This window comes from Oncorhynchus nerka, linkage group LG24 (assembly GCF_034236695.1).
Source record: "Oncorhynchus nerka isolate Pitt River linkage group LG24, Oner_Uvic_2.0, whole genome shotgun sequence".
In the NCBI taxonomy this organism is placed as follows: Eukaryota; Metazoa; Chordata; class Actinopteri; order Salmoniformes; family Salmonidae; genus Oncorhynchus; species Oncorhynchus nerka.
Genome location: NC_088419.1, coordinates 68,294,755 through 68,315,912, shown reverse-complemented (window position 1 = coordinate 68,315,912; position 21,158 = coordinate 68,294,755). Strand labels below are relative to the sequence as shown.

At 42.1% G+C, this 21,158-nt stretch overlaps 1 protein-coding gene across 3 annotated transcripts in view; it reads right to left on the bottom strand.

Annotated features, from left to right (window-relative positions):
• The window catches only part of LOC115108490 (vesicle-associated membrane protein 4-like), a 39,733-nt gene extending 20,096 nt beyond the window's left edge, over window positions 1-19,637 (bottom strand). The window contains exons 1-5 of one of the 3 annotated variants that reach the window (XM_029632882.2): window positions 19,452-19,637; window positions 16,959-17,007; window positions 15,329-15,433; window positions 9,384-9,430; window positions 9,236-9,286 (exon numbers count right to left, since the gene is read on the bottom strand). In XM_029632882.2, the coding sequence (XP_029488742.1) occupies window positions 9,236-9,286; window positions 9,384-9,430; window positions 15,329-15,433; window positions 16,959-16,961 (206 nt within the window). In that variant the 5' untranslated portion in view covers window positions 16,962-17,007; window positions 19,452-19,637. Of the gene's footprint in view, window positions 1-9,235; window positions 9,287-9,383; window positions 9,431-15,328; window positions 15,434-16,958; window positions 17,008-19,368 lie in introns of all 3 variants that reach the window. The other 2 variants (XM_029632884.2, XM_029632883.2) reach the window with 2 other exon arrangements.
• Window positions 19,638-21,158: the final 1,521 nt, after the last annotated feature.

Genomic DNA, 21,158 nt, shown 5'->3' with positions numbered 1-21,158 from the left:
GAGATTTTTTTTTGTGTGTGATTTCGATAGAGGAAACAAAGTCTAGATTAAACCTTAGCCTGTAGCTTGGAGATGTGCTGAGAAGGACAGTGTACTGTCTAGCCATATTCTCAAGCTCAAGAGGTGTTAATCACACTGATGGGGGGGGGGGGGGGGGGGTTGTCAAGAACGTTTGTTGGACACTAAGAAAGCTTTGTTTTAGAGCGTTTAACACAAAATCCGGGGAGGGGCCAGCTGAGTTTAAGACTAACATCTGCTTATAAAATGGATGAGAGAGCTTCCTACTGCCTGTGCTATGTTGTTGATGTAAATTGATAGGAGTGTGGAGCCTAGTATCGAGCCTGGAGGGACTCCCTTGCTGACAGCCAGTGCCCTAAATAGCAGATGTTCTTACTTTACACACGGCACTCTTTAAGAGAGACAGTTGGGGTAACCAGGCCAAAGACCTCTCAGAGACACCAATTTTCCTTAGATGATCCACAAGAATAGAATGGTGTGCTGTATCAAAAGCTTTGGCCAAGTCAATAAAAATAGGCGCACAACATTGCTTAGAATCAAGGGCAATGGTGACATCAGATGACTTAAGGTTGCAGTGACACATCCATAAACTGAGCAGAAACCAGATAGCATATCAGAGAAAACACTAAACATCAAGCAAGCCAGTCAGTTGATTATTGACACGTTTTTCCACTAAGATAAACAGGGCAAGATAGAAATTGGCCTATAACAGTTAGGATCAGCTTGATATCCCCCTTTAAATATAGGATGCACCGTGGCTGCCTTCCAAGAACTGGGAACCTCTCCAGAGACAGGTTATAAAAGGTGAGAGATAGGCTCGGGGATGATAAAGGCTGCAACCTTATAGAAGAAAGGATGTAAACCATCTGACCCAAATATTTTTTTGGGGGTCAAGGTTAAGGAGATCTTATAGCACCTTAGACTGAGTGACTGCCTGCAGGGAGAAACCGTGTAGCGGGGCAGGGTAAAGAGAGGGAGGAGCATCAGGGATAGTTGCATTAGAAGGGCTGAGGGATTAAGAAGTGTTGGACAGGCAAGAAGGCATGGTGGAGTCAAATAGGAATCCTGACAATGTTTTGTGGTGATTAAAGAGCTCAGCCAGTAACAACCACATCACAAACAGTAAGGGACATGGGCAGCTGTGAGGAGAAGGGTTTATTCTCCAGGTCTTTCACCATTTTCCAGAACTTCTTGGGGTTAGACCCAGAGAGAGAACTGCTACTTAAAGTAACTAACTTTGGCCTTCCAGATACCCTTGACTGCACTTATTTCTCATTTGCCTGAACGAGAGCCAATCAGCCTGAGTATGCGTGTGCTGAACCTTTAACCAAATGGTGTTCTTGAGGTGGAGCAACTCTGCCAGATCACGGTCGTACCAGGGGCTGAACCGGTTTTACTCTATTCTAATCAATACCACTCAGACAATGCTCATCATAATAGTTAAATAATTCTTAATTCCATTATTTTACTTTTAGATGTGTGTACTGTTAGATATTACTGCACTGTTGGAGCTAGGAACACAAGCATTTCGCTTCATCTGACCAATAAAATTAGAGTAGATGTCCTCTCTACCACGGTCCTGGACCACACTTAGACTGACTACTACCCTCACCTGTGCCCAGCTGATCCTGCCATGGCGTGCGTACGTACGTACACACACACACACACACACACACACACACACACACACAGAATGAGGGAGAGGGAAAGGAAGAGTATGTGTTGCAGAAGAATTTAACTTTTGGAAAAGTTAAAACTGGGCTGATGATTATGTAAGATCCCCACATAACTGGAGTTCAATGTGCTGCTGTGTCCCTATGGAGAATATAACCATTAAAACACCACCAGAACACACAAACACAAGTTACAATCTGACCTGGGGCAGGGGTGAGGGGTGCAGGGCAGGGGTTAGCTCCCCACCAAACAAACAAACATTTTGATCAGTTATGATCTAATTAGGCCTAATTATTTATAACAGCATCACAGTGTGACCAGAGAGGGGAACAGGAGAGTCTGGTGCCAATCCGTCTTAACAATGACCTGCGTTGTTCTCTATTGCTCTGTGCTGCTGTCGCGAATATGGAAAAACACACTACACGTCTTCAAAGACTAGCAGCCTTACTACCCAATGATGTAAACAACGCTAAAAAGGTAGTGTTACATAATAATCAGAACACTGGTAAACAATGTTAGACTCTGTTAATGAATTCCAACAGAGTCTGTGGGCTGGGCTCTCTGTCTGAACTCTGCCAGTACTGGGGTGTGTGTGGGGAGCACACATACGCTCATGCGCACGCATGCACACAGAGACACACTCCATTGTCAGATTACAAAATAATTTGATATACAATCTGTTATATGATTTCAGTGAGTACAGTAATACTTTTCCCCCTCAATGAAAGGAGCCATGTTTAGATATGAGGGCAAGCAGTTCAACACAGGTAAGTCATATTATTCACCATTTTCAGAAGTATTGTTCCATTATGACATCACAACTACATAAGCACAGAATGTCATTGTAATTCTATGTGAGCCAGCCATGTCACAACTGATCAATACATGCCAAACATTCCCTTTGAACATTCTGGTGACTGAATACTGAACATAGAACACCAGTATCAAGAAGACAATCTCAGATTCCACCTGAGACATAGTTATTACAGCAGCCCACCATAAAATATAGAACGTGTTACTAGACGAAAAGTTGAGATTGCAGAACAAGGCGTGAAAGATGACTGTCCATATCATTGATGCTGAGGAGAATCCTGCAGCCGATACAAGAAGATAATGCTTCAATAGGGAACCTTGGTGCTGCCAGTACCAACTCCCTTCATCCTGCCCCACCACCTCAACCCAGGGCCACCGAGAAGCTTCCTGAGCTCAACCAGAAGGTTCATCACACCTCGCATCCTTCCTACAGAATCCCAGTACTGGAGTTGACTGAAGAAAGTGTGCTCTGCAACAAATTGCCAGTTTGAAGGCAGTGGGAAAGATTGTGACAGACGAAAATAAGCCACATCCTCCTTCCAGAATCCCAGTTGTGCAAAAGAGTGCTATCTGCAATGGGATTCGTCGAGGACTGCATGCAGCTCCAACATATCAGCAGACAGGGAAGGATAGTTTTCCTCACATTCGGAAGCCGAGACCAATGTGTAGTGGAAGACATCTTCCTCCATAGTGCCAAGCCATTGAAGGAAGTCCATGGAGCCAAAATGGCCACCAAGACGCCATTGCCTTCCATTACATCCAGAGTCACTGTGCCTAACAATGGTCCCAAGAAGGAGATATTCCGGCCAGTCACACCAGAGGGCAACCCGCGTCCTACTTTAAAGTTCAGAAGGCAGGTCGTGAAGAAACATATTCAGATCAAGACTCAGACCCCAACTATACAGGATCTACTGACATAAGATGGTATTGAAAGTCTTTTATTATGAGGCTGACCAGTTGATGGCATATCTGAAGGCCAATCTGATCAGTGTCACCCAGGAATTGAACCTGATGAAGAGTGGGGCCAAGATGGACACTCAGGCTTTGGTGGAGAAGAAAGCAAGGGAACAGTTCAAGGCAAAGGTAGAGAAGTACATCCAGGAGATTTTTCTGATGAAGGTGGATTCTGACCTACAGGCCTGCCATCATTCACTTTTAACTGGACTGTGTTTACAGGCATAGCAACAGCGCGACTTTAGAGCATTAGAACACATTCGTCAAAAGCCACAAAATACACCTGAATGGACTTCTGTAAATACCTCGGGTGTCCTCCTACATTTAGAAACTTTACAGTCCTATTGGTCAAACAACCTCAGTTGCTTATACACATCAACAAGATCAACAACTAATGCTAGCCAGACCAGAGCGAGATGAGCTAAATCTATCTAACAAGGGAACATTAGATTAACACTATCAAACTTTTTAGTTCGTTTGCCATCAAAACTGCACTGATAAAAGATGGAGAATAGTAGCCTGCTCGTTCTTCTGCAGCTTGCCTACCAATGCATGCTTGTCCCGACCCACAACTGAATGGGAACTTGCCTGCTATGTCCCTGTCCACTTATGTATATAAAGATGCTGTATATCGCATTAACATATTAAAACAAAAACAGAGAAATCATATTTGTCCAGCCTTTGCTGCTATACTTGCAGATCTGCATAATATGCTGTGACCCAAATCAAAGAGTATTTAATAACTCTAAATAACAAAAACATAGGTTGTTGTAACATTTAAACATTTGCACTGCATGGATCACCGGTGCAGTTGAATGCAGCATTGCTGTATGGTGTTTTGTTGCAGGTTTAGTTTTATGGTTATTCATTGTCAAGCTCTAAAAACCAAAGCCAGACTGCGCCATTTTAGTAGCTAGGACTGTGGCATGTGTCTGTACACTTTCCCTCTGCTGTAAATCTGACACATGAAAGCAGTGCAGCTGAAGTTGAATTCCCCCTTTCGAGCACATCAGGCTGTAACTAGTAGATGACTCATTTATACTCGCTTGTTTGTCCTATTCGGACCGCGGGCCTTGTGTTTGACACGTGTTTGACACGTAGCCTATTAAACACATGATGACCGACTTGTGATCATTGCGCTTGCTAGTTTGATTGTATTGACATTCCCAGCCTTCGTTATAGCCTCCCATTTTTGTTTAAAATATTGAGTCATTGAGGCAGCAAACAATGTGTCAGACCAGCTGTGATTTACAACCTGATAGTAATATTTTTTGGACTACCAAGAAATGTTTTGTTGAATTATATGAATCATGCATTGAACTGCATCCATACAGTCTGCCAACAATGCCTTAGTGTGCGTCATGGAAGTTTGAGGAAAATATAACCTATTTTTAAAACCTCTTATAAAGTTGGTTTTGAAGCATAAACTAGGAATTGTATATTTTTTACTGGTATGTCTGGTTGTTTCATATCTGCAAAGTAGTTAAAATGCTGTCAGTTCCACTTTAAATATTGTACCACTTTCTGACCTAGTTATACTATTCTTTACAGTGCTATGCCTCTTACACCGTTTATGATGGAAACCTTAAAACTTGCAGACTAGTTTGGAATAGTGTGTATGTATACAGCTTTCTGATACTATCTATACTTTTTAAACTTTTATTAAACTTCATCCATTTCTATGGGGTTTCTTCAACATTCTAAAGCTTCCATTTTGACAACATGACTTCCAACATTCCAGTCACTGTGAATGCAACATGACACAAATCAGCTACTTTATCCACAAATTAGAGCATTTGAGATATTCCTATATTTCTCTGCTATTCAAATCTGAAATCAGTTCAAAAATATTTTCTACCAATCTAACGATACAGCTGTTTTAGTAGCCGCATAAACAAAATTCTCTAACTTTTTACAAACTGACATTTTTCACCACTTTCATAGCACTTTAGACAAAACATTAAGTGTGTGACATCTTGATCTACTTCTCTGCTATTCAAATCTGGAATCAGAACAGAATTATCTGATACTAGGGCTGTTGCGGTGACCGTATTACCGCCACGCCGGCAGTCATGACCACAGTAAAATTCCACGTGACCATTCACCGTAATCTCCTCTTATGCACTCAGGACATGTGTTGGTAGTATCCAACTCAAAGCCTAACAACGAAATAGACAGCACTTTGAAAAGGTAATGGTTAATTCAAGACACCCATACACATATTAGAGCTTATACATACACATAGACCTATATACGTGCCCAAGACTGAAAACATATTACAATGATGATTGTGCAGTTCCTTATACAACACATAGCCTATGCATATTATGCAGCACAGAAACATATATATATATATATATAAAAAACGGATTTAATAGGTTTAATTGGTCCAGCCTATACTCCAAAATTATTCAAATTCTAGTAATCACCTTTGAGTGTGGACTGTATTATTATGAATACTAGATGAACTGGTTATCTTATGCTACACTTTAAAGTTTCTATTCATGCGTCTGAGAGAGAACGTATAGGCCTAGGTGATGCTGTTGGTTCATTGATTATGCAGGGTGGCTTACAGAGTTAGCCTACAATAGTGCATGTATATTTGATTTTGAATGGCCTAGTAATAGGACTTTTAAAAATAATTTCATAATTAATAGGGTGACACATTTGGCTACCTTTAGCTGCAGAATATATCACCACTGTGCTTTTCCATCTCCTCCATTACTTTCTCAAGCAAGCAGAGAGAGTAGCTGTCAACAGTTTAATGAAATATGTTTCCTTGTGAAAACATGTTACTTTCGACGTTCCCGACAGATTTCACCTGGTTTCCCAAATGAAGCAATTGGCAGCTGCAGGAACAAGGTTGGGGAGCCCATGGCATTCAGAGTTTTGTTGGAATATCACCTGTCGTGCAGTGAGAGGTTGCATGCTCCTCAAACAATGTTTGCTGCATGGAGTGAAACACCCAGAGTATCCTACACTAACGAACAGATGGAAAAGCAGCTTCCATTTGCTATTCGACTGCATAAGCATTTGTATTTTTTCCCTGTCCATTTGATAATGGGCCATTCTAAATCTAAACTAATTTAACATACTAGTGAAGAGAATATTAAGAATAGGGTGATATGGTCACTTGATGAGAGTACATTGTGTGCAGCCTGATGCAAGGAACAGAGCCTAAGCTTTTTTTGCGACTTTCTCAAATCATCAATAGCCTATAGTTGAATCATGCAGCACATAGAATGTCTTAGAAATCAAAACATATAAAGGTTTGTATCATTAACAACTAAAGTTGCTAAATAACTCTAAATCTAGCGTAGCCTATAGGACTGGTTTCAAATGATCACTTTTACATTCAACATAGCCTTCATATGCGCACGCGCTGCAGAATGGGGCCTTTCGATTGTATTCAGCTAAGTTCAATTATATTCTTCTTACTATCAAATCATATAAAGTAATGACACGGGACTTAAGCATATCTTGTCTGCTAAATGAACAAGCCAACAGCCTATGGCATGTCACATAGCCAGATAACATACAGTAACAGGCCAACTCATATTCAATTAATCTGAAATACATTTTTTTCATATCACAATGTTTCTTTACCTACCTAAAATAATGGATTTATTGTTATGGTTTATATTAAAATGAATTTATTAGACTTGTTAAAATGCAGATGTTCCACAGGCATGCAGCAGCAGTGTGTACGTGTGGAGGCCTGAAGATGCTAAACGTGTGAGACGGGCAACATTTTGCTTGACAATAACCATCTGACACATTTCATGAATGACCGCCACAGCCCTATCTGCTACCAATAAAACGTTACAACTGTTTGTTGGTGTTGAAAAGTAACTAGCTAATATCAGCTAACAGCTCATTGTTATTGATTCCAATGCATTTCAATGGCAAAAAAAGGGCCATAGACTAGAATGGTAAAGAAATCTAAAATTCTAGACCCATCTCCTCTTTCACCATTTAAGCTATCAACTCCAAACCAGCGCTGACATGTTCAGACTAACCCTACTTAGATTGCCTGTCAAAATAGTTTTTATAGTATTTACACCTTTTGAACTACAACCATTTCAAATAAATAAACATGAGTTTGAATGAGAACCATAGGAATACAGAGGTAGCTATTCAAAATGGTCCTGCTCCTTAGCCAATTAAAAAACAAGACCAACTTTAAAACATTCAGGCTATCCTAACTTCAAATTCTTTTGAATCTTTATCAAATATATACATTTGCATAAATTAGCATAGAAAATAATAACTCACCAACAGTAACTCTTGATCTGTTCAAGCTAGAGACACCAAACCAACTTTAAAATGTGCAGGCTATCCGAACATCACATTCTTTAAAATGTTTATCAACTATAACTTTAGAAATGTACATAAAACAACTCACCAACAGTAAAATATTGAACTGTTCAAGTTAGAGAAACCAAACTAACTTTCACATGTTCAGGCTATCCCAACTTCAAATTCTTTAAAACGTTTATCAACTATAACTAAATAAACATTCATACATTTGCATAAAATAACCTCCCACAGTAATAACTCTTGAACCGTTCAAGCTAGAGACAGACACCAAACTAATGTTCACATGTTCAGGCAATCCTACCCACTGCCACAAAAATACTTTCCAAGAGCTGAATGAAGCAAGTCACATTTTCCTTAATGGATTTCTTTTCTAATTTATTGTTGTGATCACATGTAGGCCTATTTGAAATACATACTGCATTTTGTATGCATTTATTCAATTTAATTGTGTGTAAAGTGCCTTTAGAGTGCCTGAGCTGTGCATTCGCTTGCCCATCTGATAACGAGGAGGACCACAATGGAAATAATTCTGTTTTATTCTTGACCATTTTAAATGTGTGTAGTGTTGTATTCATAATGACTGAGGAAACTCAATGTATTTGACATTTGTCAAAGTAATAAACAAATTAGGATAATTACTTCATTCAGGTGGAGACGAAACATCGATTTGGGATAAGTGCGGCCAGCTCCAAGCTGAAGACATGGGAGCACTGCGGCCGGTGCTTTCATCCCAGCCGCCTGGAGAAACACAGCGAGGTCTGTGTCAAGCTGTCCTCCAAGAGCTCCAGATGAGGAGGTCTTTGACTCCACCAAGCACCGGCTCAAGGGCACCGACTATGTCAAGCAATACGTGGTGTGATGCACCAAGTGTCTGTCTGGAAATCACCACTCTTTTGTGTTTTTTACTGAACAGACAGACCGGAGACAGACCGGAGACAGACCGGAGACAGACCGGAGACAGACCGGAGACAGACCGGAGACAGACCGGAGACAGACCGGAGACAGACCAGAGACAGACCAGAGACAGACCAGAGACAGACCGGAGACAGACCGGAGACAGACCGGAGACAGACCGGAAGAGCAGCGGGGTTAGGATTCTAGAACAGATGTGCTGTGGGCATTGGCGGTGACATCAGACCAATCGCTAGAACAGCTGTTGCCCAAAAGATTACCTCTAACTTGGTAACAGCGAGGGTTCCAATAAGAGGCAGTACTACTAAGAACCATCTAAATCAACTGTGTTCAGCAGTTCCACAGAAACATATGTAGTTCTTCAATAAAATAATGAATCAAAGAACTCATACAATTTTTTTTGTCAGATTTGTTGATGGTTCAGAAAAGCAGAGAATATTAACAAAAAACAGAATGACATCTTTTGTTCATAATTTCAAATATAAGAGTGTAGACTCGTGCCCCCCATCCCAAACACACACACGTCATGTGCATACACACTTACTGTCTGATTTTGTCACTTCCAGCTCCAAATCTGGGTCCAGTTGGTCCCCTCCTGAAAGAAACATACAAAGAATCTGTACCTCCACATACACAGCACTGTATAAGAAATAGGCGGTCAATTCAGTCAAACACACTAATGTTTTACTCACAGGAAGAAGTCCTCCTCTTCATCAGAGTCTTCCTCCAGCAGGTTCCTCTGTGAGGGGGCAAAGGTTAGATGTCAGGGGTCAGACACACCACCACTGATACGGAATACAATGACATGGAGGCAAATCAAATCAATTACATGATCATTCAGAAACCATGCAACATCTAATCTATTTTCTGTTTTGCTTACATAAGCTAATAAAAAATATATATTTCTGCTCTGTTGTGCTGGTCTCCTGTGTGTCTTGTTGCTATAAACATTACTTGAGAGAGAATGTTGTTTGTTTTGCCTTTCACAGTGTATTAGAGCATGGAGTCTATTAAGAGGAGCTGAGTAGTATTTTTTATTTCCCCCCCCCCTTTATTTAAATAGGAAAGTCAGTTAAGAACAAATTCTTATTTTCAATGACGGCCTAGGAACAGTGGGTTAACGGCCTGTTCAGGGGCAGAACGACAGACTTGTCAGCTCAAGGGTTTGAACTTGCAACCTTCCGGTTACTAGTCCAACACTCTAACCAATAGGCTACCCTGGTGGTTAGGCTTCCAGAGACTGGCTGATCTGAGGTCAGCTTACCAACCATCATATACCTACCTCCAACAAGACAGACTCTTCAATTGTGTTATATAAGACCCTATATAAATGTGGGTTAAAACTGAGCTCAGTTAAAACCCTATAATAGACTGTGTATAAAACTGATCACAGTGAAGGAATGGTATAAAACCGACTGAGGTGATTTTGTACATCTTTCTCAGGAGGCGAGTTGGCTACAGAATAAACAGAATGTCTCTGCTTATTATTCTTCTCCTGTCGTGTGGACTTTACTAGCCATTACCAGGTAACTCAGACAGACTGGGGTAAACCACATCCTTATCAGGGATATCAGATCCTTGTTCAATCTTATTCCATAACAACCATAACATACAGCAGGCCTATCAGAGTGGCAACAACAGTGGAGAGGAATCCCCAAAAACATGCCAAAGAGAGCTCCATAAATTCTATATCTAGCCTCAGTCATATTTTTATTTAGTTAACTAGTTAAGAACAAATTCTTATTTACAATAACGGCCTACCCCGGCCAAACCCGGACGATGCTGGGCCAATTGTGCGCCGCCCTATGGGACCTCAATCACGGCCAGTTGCGATTCAGCCTGGAATTGAATCAAGGTCCGTAGTGACAACTCTAGCACTGAGATGCAGTGCCTTAGACCGCTGAGCTACTCGGGAGCCCACACATATAAATACACTATATGACTAAAAGTATGTGGACATCTACTCGTCGAACATTTCATTCCAAAATAATGGGCATGAATATGGAGTTAGTCCCCCCTTTGCAGCTATAACAGCCTTTCCACTAGACGTTGGAACATTTCTGTGGGGACTTGCTTCCATTCAGCCACAAGAGCATTAATGAAGTCGGGCACTGATGTTGGGCAATTAGGCCTGGGTCGCAGTCGGCATTCCAATTCATCTCGAAAGTGTTAGATGGGGTTGAGGTCAGGACTCTGTACAGGCCAGTCAAGTTCTTCCACAACAATCTTGACAAACCATTTCTGTATGGACCTCGCTTTGCGCATGGGGGCAATGTCATGCTGAAACAGGAAACTGTTGGCACAAAATTGGAAGCATAAAATTGTCTAGAATGTCATTTTAATGTTGTAGTGTTAAAGATTTAGGTAAAGTGTTTAGTTCCTCCTCTTTCCCCCTCCACCAAGCTCGTCTGGAGGTTAGTTAACAGCGTCCAAAGGGCCAGAAGTATTCAGAATGGTGTCCTCTGCGTAGAGGTAGCTCAGAGAATCACCAGCAGCAAGAGCGACATAATTGATGTATACAGAGAAGAGAGTCGGCCTGAGAATTGAACCCTGTGGCACCCCCATAGAGACTGCCAGAGGTCCAGACAACAGGCCCTCCGATTTGACACACTGAACTCTATCAGGAAAGTAGTTGGTGAACCATGCGAGGCAGTCATTTGACAAACCAAGGCTGTTTAGTCTGTCGATAAGAATGTGGTGATTGACAGAGTCGAAAGCCTTGGCCAGGTCGATGAATGCGGCTGCACAGTAATGTCTCTTATCGATGGCGGTTATGATATCGTTTAGGACCTTGAGCGTGGCTGAGGTGCACCCATGACCAGCTCTGAAACCAGATTGCATAGCGGAGAAGGTAAGGTGGGATTCGAAACGGTTGGTAATCTGTTTGTTAACTTGGCTTTCGAAGACCTTAGAAAGGCGGGGTAGGATAGATATAGGTCTGTAGCAGTTTGGGTCTAGAGTGTCTCCCCCTTTGAAGAGGGGGATGATCGCGGCAGCTTTACAATCTTTGGGAATCTCAGACGATACAAAAGAGAGGTTGAACAGACTAGTAATAGGGGAAGCAACAATTGCGGTGGATAATTTTATAAAGAGAGGGTCCAGATTGTCTAGCCCAGGTGATTTGTTGGGGTCCAGATTTTGCAGCTCTTTCAGAACATCAGCTATCTGGATTTGGGTGAAGGAGAAATAGGGAGGCTTGGGCGAGTTGCTGAAGGGGGGTGCCGGGCAGTTAACAGGGGTGGGGGTAACCAGGTGGAAAGCATGGCCAGCCGTAGAAAAATGCTTTTGAAATTCTCAATTATAGTGGATTTATCGGTGATGAGTGTTTCCTAGCCTCAGTGCAGTGGGCAGCTGGGAGGAGGTGCTCATATTGTCCATGGACTTTACAGGGTCCCAAAACTTTTTTTGAGTTTGTACTACAGGATGCAAATTTCTGTTTGAAAAAGCTAGCCTTCCTAACTGCCTGTGTATATTGGTTCCTAACTTCCCTGAAAAATTGCATATCACGGGGGCTATTTGATGCTACTGCAGTACGCCACAGGATGTTTTTGTGCTGGTCAAGGACAGTCAGGTCTGAAGTGAACCAAGGACTAAATCTGTTCCTGGTTCAAAATTTTTTGAACGGAGCATGCTTTTTTTAAGATGGTGAGAAAGGCACTTTTAAAGAATAACCAAGCATCCTCTACTGACGGGATGAGGTCAATATCATTCCAGGATACCCCGGCCAGGTCGATTAGAAAGGCCTGCTCGCTGAAGTGTTTTATGGATCACTGAGATCTTGGTTGAAAACAGCAGAGGTGTATTTGGCGGGCAGGTTGGTTAGGCTGATATCTATGAGGGTGCACGTGTTTACGGATTTGGGATTGTTCCTGGTAGGTTCATTGATAAATTGTGTGAGATTGAGGGCATCAATCTTAGACTGTAGGATGGCCGGGGTGTTAAGCATGTCCTAGTTTAGGTCACTTAGCATCACAAGAAAATAGGTGGGGGGCAATAAATTCACATATGATATGTCCAGGGCACAGCTGGGGGCAGAAGGTGGTCTATAGCAAGCAGCAATGGTGAGAGACTTATTTCTGGAAAGGTGGATTTTAGTAGAAGTAGAAGCTCGAATTGTTTGGGTACAGACCTGGATAGTATGACAGAACTCTGCAGACTATCTCTGCAGTAGATTGCAACTCCGCCCCCTTTGGCAGTTCTATCTTGGCGGAAAATGTTATGGTTAGGGATGGACATTTCTGGGGTTTTGGTGGTCTTCCTAAGCCAGGATTCAGACACGGCTAAGACATCCGTATTGGCAGAGTGTGCTAAAGCAGTGAATAAAACAAACTTAGGGAGGAGGCTTTAATGTTAACATGCATGAAACCAAGGCTTTTACGGTTACAGAAGTCAACAAATGAGAGCACCTGTGGAATGGGAGTGGAGCTAGGCACTGCAGGTCCTGGATTACCCTCTACATCACTAGAGGAGTAGGATAAGGGTACGGCTAAAGGCTATCAGAACTGGTTGTCTAGTACCTTCGGAACAGAGAGTAAAAGGAGCAGGTTTCTGGGCGTGATAGAATATATTCAAGGCATAATGTTCAGACAAAGGTATGGTAGGATGTGAGTACATTGGAGGTAAACCTAGGCATTGAGTGATGATGAGAGATATTGTCTCTAGAAACATTTAAACCAGGTGATGTCATCGCATATGTGGGAGATGGAACTAAATGGTTGGTTAAGGAATACTGAGAAGGGTTAGAGGCTCTACAGTGAAATAAAACAATAATCACTAACCAGAACAGTAATGGACAAGGCATATTGACATTAGGGAGAAGCATGCGTAGCAGAGTGATCATAAAGGTCCAGTGAATGGTTGGGCTGGCTGGGGACACGGCGATTCAGAGAGCTAGCAGGCCGGGGCTAGCAAGCTAGCAGCGGGCCTTAGAGGGACGTAGCGACGGAGGAAAGTCTGTTTTAGCCTCCTTGTGTGTTTCCGTCGATAGACCAGTCGTGATGGATTTGTAGAGGTCAGTGTAGCAGAGGGGTCTAGTCCAATTGGCAAATGGATCTATTCAGCTAACAGTCAAATATGCTCTAGACAGATGGGCATTCAGGGGATGTCGTGACGGAGGGGCCTGTTGGAGAAAAAAAACCTTGGGCAGATTACGTCGGTAGTCCAGTCATGATGGATAACCAGAGCTTTGTGAGGTAAAAGGGGCCCAGGCCAATTGGCAAAATAGGAATAGTGGCACGAGAAATTGGCCGATGGACCTATTAACAGTCTGATATGCTCTAGACAGCTAGCGGGCCGCGGCTAGCAGATGGGCATTCAGGGGACATCGCTACGTAGGAGCCAGTTGAGTAACCCCCTCGAACAGATTACGTGGGTAGTCCAGTCGTGAAGAATTGGCGGGGTTCCGTACCCTGTATTGGTAGTAAAAGGGGTGCAGGCCAGTTGGCAAAACAGGTATTGTAGCCCAGGAGTGGCTGATGGAACTCTTCAGCTAGCCGGGAGATGGGCCTAGCATGGGTTAGCTCCAGGCTAATTGGTGCTTGCTACGGGACAGAGACGTTAGCCAGGAGTACTCACTCGGATTGCAGCTAGCTAGCTGCGATGATCAGGGTGAGAAGGTTCAGAGCTTGCGGTAGGAATCGGGGGTTATGGAGAGAAAATAGGTCCGGTATGCTCTGGTTTGAATCGCGTTGTACAAACTAAATGTGATCCATATGATCATAAGGACAAGCCTTTATCTGATGAGTGGTCCAAACCCCCCTTCTTCCTCTCCTCTACCCATGTTCCATCCCAGCCATCTGACTGCATGTCACTGCTCAGCTCTGTCCAACTCCTGGATGTCTGATCCCAGGAGCCAGGAGAGGACTGAGAGCTAATATCAGAGAAGGGGGATGGAGGGAGGAGAATGGAGAGGGATGTGTGTGTGTTACAGATGTGGCATCTTAATGTGACCCAAATGATTCCTGTAGCACCAGCATCTGACTGGGCCATTCTGTTCCTGCAGGAAACGGATAGCCTCCCTTTTAATGCAAATTCTATAACTTGAATCTGAACTAATGACTTAACTGTCCCTGCATGAAGAGAAAGGGTTTATTTGGGTTTCTGTTGCATTTATGTTAAACACAAAGCCCATTTGCGACCATTTGCTTTTTCCTGTGGAGGAGGAAAACTTGCTGCAACAAAAGGGTGATCAAATTAAGATGCCAGATCTGTATGTAAGAAGCAAGTCTGTTTCTCTTTGAATTCAGCTGAACACAACAACACAATCTTGAGACAGAGGAGGGAGTCTTCTCTGAACCTCAGAGAAGCAAAGGGATAGAGGAACTATGATGGAGAACATACGTTTGACTAGAGGGCTCTGGAGTGTCATCCCTCCATCTCTTGCTCTCTTTAACCCCTCTGTCCCTTGTGTTTCCAATGTTCCCCTCCTTTCATGACCCATCTGCGTCTCCTATATCTAGGATCATTTCCACTTGCCGGACGTGGATGCCTTCCCCTCTCTGTCTCCCTGCAATGTCCCGCTCTCAACCGCTCTCTCCACCCCGTCTTAAATAAGTTTGCACTTGGGAAATGTTTTTGTAAATGTAACTAATAAAAACCCTTGAACCTTGCTCCATCCCTCCCTCCACCCGTATCTCACCCTCTCGCTGCATATGGATCCCGTGACCTCTTCATCATTGAGGTGTCGTTTGAATTTGGGAGGCATGATGGCGTCTTCAGGTTGCTCCTCCCGCTCTGGCTCCCTCTGTAGGACAGGAGGAGGAACACACCTGTTACAAACCTCACACACATATTAATGATACAGTTCAGCAGAAACCCTGGTCCTACTGGGGTGCAAGCTTTTTCTCCAGCCCAGCACTAACATCGTTTAAACTAATCAAGGATAAGTCTTTATTAGTAGAATCAGGCGTGTAAGTGATGGGCTGGAAATGAAAGCCTGCAGCAAGCCCTCCGGATGACCACTGCTGCTACAGTCATTATACCAATTGCAGACAATTACCAAACAAGCAAAGCACACACTCAGGTGGGCCTCAATACCAGCTTGGTTATCACATAAAATATATAGTATGACAAAGCTGGTCTGAATGCTTGACTCTTTTACACACTTTAAAAAAAACTTTGGTTCAAAGTTATGACTGGTCCTGGTTCCTCTCTAAGTTTCTCCAAGCCACTGCAGACTCAGGTATTGCTCTCTAAGAGTTTAGGTTCTGGGGTTGTGAAGTGTTCTGTGACTGGACTGACCAAACAGAAACAACTAGCCTACTTACAGTATCAGCCTATATGTCACTTAGCAAACAGAGCAGTGAAGACGGGACCCTCGCGCTCATGTTGGGAGGTGTGTGTGTGAGTGCTGTAGGCTGATAACGATAACTGCAGCCTTGGCCTCACCATGAAGAGTGTGAGAGCAGAGAGGAACTAAACACTTCACCTAAATCTTCAAAACATGTAGAACTCATTTAGGATAGAGTTTTTAAACAAGCATGGTTTTTAAACCATTTCCCCTAATCCCTAAGACTGTAGGGATTATGTCAGGCTTGCCAGGATGTAATTGTGAGAGTTAGGCCTACTTATGCGTGGGTGGTGGCGTTGGACTAAATGTTCCATCTCAGCAGAGCGGCCTGGTTGTTATTCAAGGTTTCTCCTCTCCTGCCTGTTCCCTTTTGAGGGGTGGAACATGGGAGCAGTTTTAATGGGGAGCAGAGTTTGATTTAACTCTGCTGGCTGGCTATGCTGTGGAACCCAGCTCACTCAGGGGAGGGCTCCTGTGTCCGCTCACTGCTCCATCTCTATTCCCTCATTCCTGTCTCGGAGGCCCGGAGTAGAAAACATGCTGTTCCTCCATTTAGCCTCAACCATCCCTCTTCCTCAACCAGTTGATTGGCTGTGCATCAAACTCAGCCCCAGTAACATACAACACAACCCCTGCTGTTCAGTGGTTTTAGGTGGGGCACAAAGGCCTCCTGTACCGCCTGTGAGTTATACAGCCTACATCAAATGGTTTCACTGAAACCAAATGCTTTTCGATGAGAAGAGAGAGCTAGGCAAGGCTCCCCCTCACAGAAGTCAAGGAAAAGGAAATACTTCCCCACCCCAAACCCATCGCTTGTTTCATTATTTTATGCTGCACATGAATTGCCCATAGGGGAATAAAGATTTAATGAATTTAACTGAATAAATTCAGGGTATAATTTTAGACAAATTTGTCTAAACACACCCCATCTCTCCTCACAGCTTCTACCCCGAGCCCATCTCTCCTGCCCCTTATGTACCATTGAATCCAGCTCAGACTGAAACGGTTGCTTATCTCAGCGTCTCCTTCTGGCAGGGCAGTTGGTAAAAGGACGTTCCATGGCCAGGAGCGGAACGTTCCGGTAAATAGAGGAGAGAGTGGCAGGGGTCAGAGCTCTATCTCAGGCAACTACAGAAAAGAGAGAGAGATGCACAGAAAAGGAAAGAAGAGGAAAGAAAAGCCAAGCTAGCAAATCTGGGTTGCAGATATGCAAGTAGGCAGCTTTGAAAGAAGCACTTTAAAAAGGCACAATCTGTAACATCTACTTCAGGTAAGATGTTTTGTTCATCCAAAAATCAATGAAGAAGAGTGGGATGAGAGGAGCGAGATGTAGAGGGGGGTGTTTGTTAAGTTTCACACTCGATTGTATTGGGGCGATTCCACACCAGGGAAAATATTTGTGGTTACTCAGATTGTTCCAGCAATTCTCTTATCATAACTTAATTGGGAGGAAGTATGTTTAACATGCTTTTAACATTTGTATCACAAACTATTTTTGGGAAAATCATGATGAAATTAAAAAATGTAGGCCCTTTTTAGACCTATACATGCCTCCTGTAAGACCCTATGACCTGTAGATGATACACTGTGAACTGTACACGATACAGACAACATTTTGGTGTCATTAAACTCTATTGCAGAAGTACTCAACTCGAACCCTACAGGGACCAGAGCGTGCTGGTTTCCTGTAATGAATTGCACACAGCTGGTGTCCCAGGTCTAAATCAGTCCCTGATTAGAGGGGAAGAATGAAAAAAAGGCAGTGGGACTGGCTGGCTTCGAGGTCCAGAGTTGAGTTAGAGGGCTCTATAGTGTTCACGCAAATATGGAGTTTGTATAGATTCTGAAAAAAAAGATATATATAAAATATGAATCTCAAAACCACCCTTTCTGATTATGCCTATTTTGACATTTTTTGTAACAAAACTTTCAACAGTCAAATTTCCAGAGCCTTCTGGTACTTTTATTGATACGACCCATTTTAAAACAGAAATCGACATTATAGGTTATTAATCAATCACAGCCCTCCTTTAGGATTGCACATTCAGCAAGTCATCAGCAAAGGGTGAATCCATTTCAGAAAAGGGTGAATCCATTTTTCCATTCACTGTGTTGGTGGTGCCAATTACGTTAACCATACCTTCAGAATTAGCAGAGAGCCCACTATGGACATATTATTTACCCGAAGAGTATATTGTTCCAAACAATAAGTCTTAAAATTAACTAAATCTAATCTAATAGTTGAGATATTTTTGATGTAGAATAAAATAATGAAATATTCAATATCTCGACAGACTACTTATAGTGTACTCTCGAATATGGAGTATAATGACACCAAGATGTTGTCCGTATCATGTACGTGTCACAAATTATAGGGTCTTACAGGAGGAGTATATAGATCTAAAATGGCCACTCATCATTTTATTAAAAATGGTATGTGATAGAAATGTAAAACGCAGTTCAAACATCCTTGCTCCTAATTAAGTTTATATGTGAGAATTGACAGAACAAGCTGAGATAAAAAAATATATATATAAAAAAATCTGCTCACGCTGGCATGGAATTGCCCTATGGACAGTGAAACAGATTGTGCATTTAAAATCAAGCTTAGAAAAAACAGGAATCAGCTGAAAAGGGTATAGCCTAGGCCAAGTATCTAGGCTAAATGGCAGAAGCTCATCAGCTACAAGGGGAATGAGGAAATGACAGAGAGCCTAAAACAACTGGTTCAGGCAACCATGATCAAAGTTTTTTTGTTGTTGAGGGAAGTGGAACTGATATTATATTTGGCTGAAAGCACAGTTCACAGCCTAGTCTATGGACAGGAGGAAGAGACTGGCACTAAGACATGAAGCAGGACATGGCCCTGTAGCACAGCTAAACTGCAGTTTACCATTTGATGCTCACAGTATTGAATGGATTACATTATCTGGCTAGCACTAAATAAAATCTAGTTTCCACACTGACACAGCTCCTCTGATGACATAACCATGTAATCCTGAACCAGTATCTTTGCGTTAGAGAACCTCTTAAGCACAGATACTGGTTCAATGTAATCCTTATCATCAACAACACTGATTGTGCAACACCAGCCAACTAGCTAACGTTAACTATCCTCAGCAATTCGCCATCAAGAATAGAGTGAGCCATGCCATCTTGCAGTCCCGGTACCTAGCTTGCTAAACCCGAAATATCGAGAAAGCCAGACAGACATATGTCTTCTGTGAATGGTAACTATAGCTAGTTACCTAACTAGGATGACAACCAGCTGAGAACAGCGTAACGTTAGTTAGCTGGCTAGCAATATCATTAATACTTGAATTCAACAAATACAACCTAATTGTATGAAGCTATCAAACGAATCAAATATGTTTGGTTATTATGCCTACCGTTCGCTAAGATTATTATCCAGACACTTTCATAGTCACACTGTAGAAAAAAACATTAGCTAGCAAACTAATGCTAACGTTACCTGCTAGATTCGCAATCTTGCATACAGACCGCCAAACAAACTTAGTTTATCTTCGTTAATAAATACAGGCTCACAATGTTCTATTTTGCGTTCTAAAAGAAATGTTACAACAACAAAAAAATCCAACTGAGGATGGTTGCTACAGAGATGCTTTTCCCAATCCTCCCTGCTCTCTCTGATCAGCTGACCACAGACCAGGAAGCTGGGGCAGAGCAATTGCGACTGTTAAAAAAAAATATATATATATATATATATATATATATAATTAACAACAAGTACATGTGGGAACACAAGTATATACAAATAATATTCAAAGGACAATCGGGCTAGGGGGTACAATATCACATTACACAAGGACCTTAAGGGACATACATACACTTATTATTCTAACAGCTTTTTTGTTAGTAATTTAATTGGCTTAAATCCAATTTCGACAGTTACTAGAGGGTATAGAGCCACAGATAGAACAATTAGACATATATTTTACAGGATGTATAAAGGTGAAGCATCCGCTTGTCATTTCCACTCACTATCAAAGAGACTATGAAACGATATGGATTTTGGCCGAGATCCGGTTAATTTTCCCATCGATGGAACATTTACTCTCAATACAGTTTTCTGTACCCAAAACTATAACCTGTTACGAACAGAGTGGACACTTTACACAGACTTGACACTTTTCCAAAGTAAAAACAATTATTAAAAATGCGTTGTTTAGAAGGAGTGCAAAGGCTAATTGAGTTATTGCACATGTGCACTTCAGAGTAGGCGTTCCCTAACGGAAATATGCAAATGTGTTAATTCTGTACTACCATGAAAATAAAAATCAAAACCAAATAGATCCCGAACTTCTAGGGAATGGGTCCCAAATAGATCCCTAACACCCCCCCCCCACAAAAAAAGAAAACCTCCCTAAACACATTAAACTTTATGTATATCACCTTGAAACACTACACCAATCTGTTCTACAGCCTCTGTATATGGGCTCCCGAGTGGCGCAGTGGTCAAAGTGGCGCAGTGGTTTATTCTTAATTGACTTGCCTAGTTAAATACAATAAATGTATAAAATATGGTACATCATGACTGATCCTATATCTCTGAGCCTCTCTCTGTGCCTGGCATCCACCCAATGCTGCACTGTGTTCTCATGGCTATTCATCTTTTTCAGGATCTCTCTTGCTGAGCCTGGCTAGCACACAATATTAACAATCTATCCTTTCGAATGAACCAAGCTAATTTCACTTCACCAACCTCTATCTTTACAGCATTATTTAGTCTGAGAGACTGAAAAACAGCTTCTATCTCAAGGCCATCAGACTGTTAAACAGCCATCTAACATTGAGTGGCTGCTGCCAACATACTGACTCAAATCTCTAGCCACTTTAATAATTAAAAATGGGATGTAATAAATGTATCACTAGTCACTTTAAACAATGCCACTTTATATAATGTTTACATACCCTATATTATTCATCTCATATGTATATTCTGTACTCTATACCATCTACTGCATCTGCCTATCCCGGTCGGCCATCACTCATCCATATATTTATGTGTACATATTCTTATTCATTCCTTTACACTTGTGTGTATAAGGTAGTTGTGAAATTGTTAGATTACTTATTAGATATTACTGCATGGTCGGAACTAGAACCACAAGCATTTCGCTACACTCGCATTAACATCTGCTAAACGTGTATGTGGCCA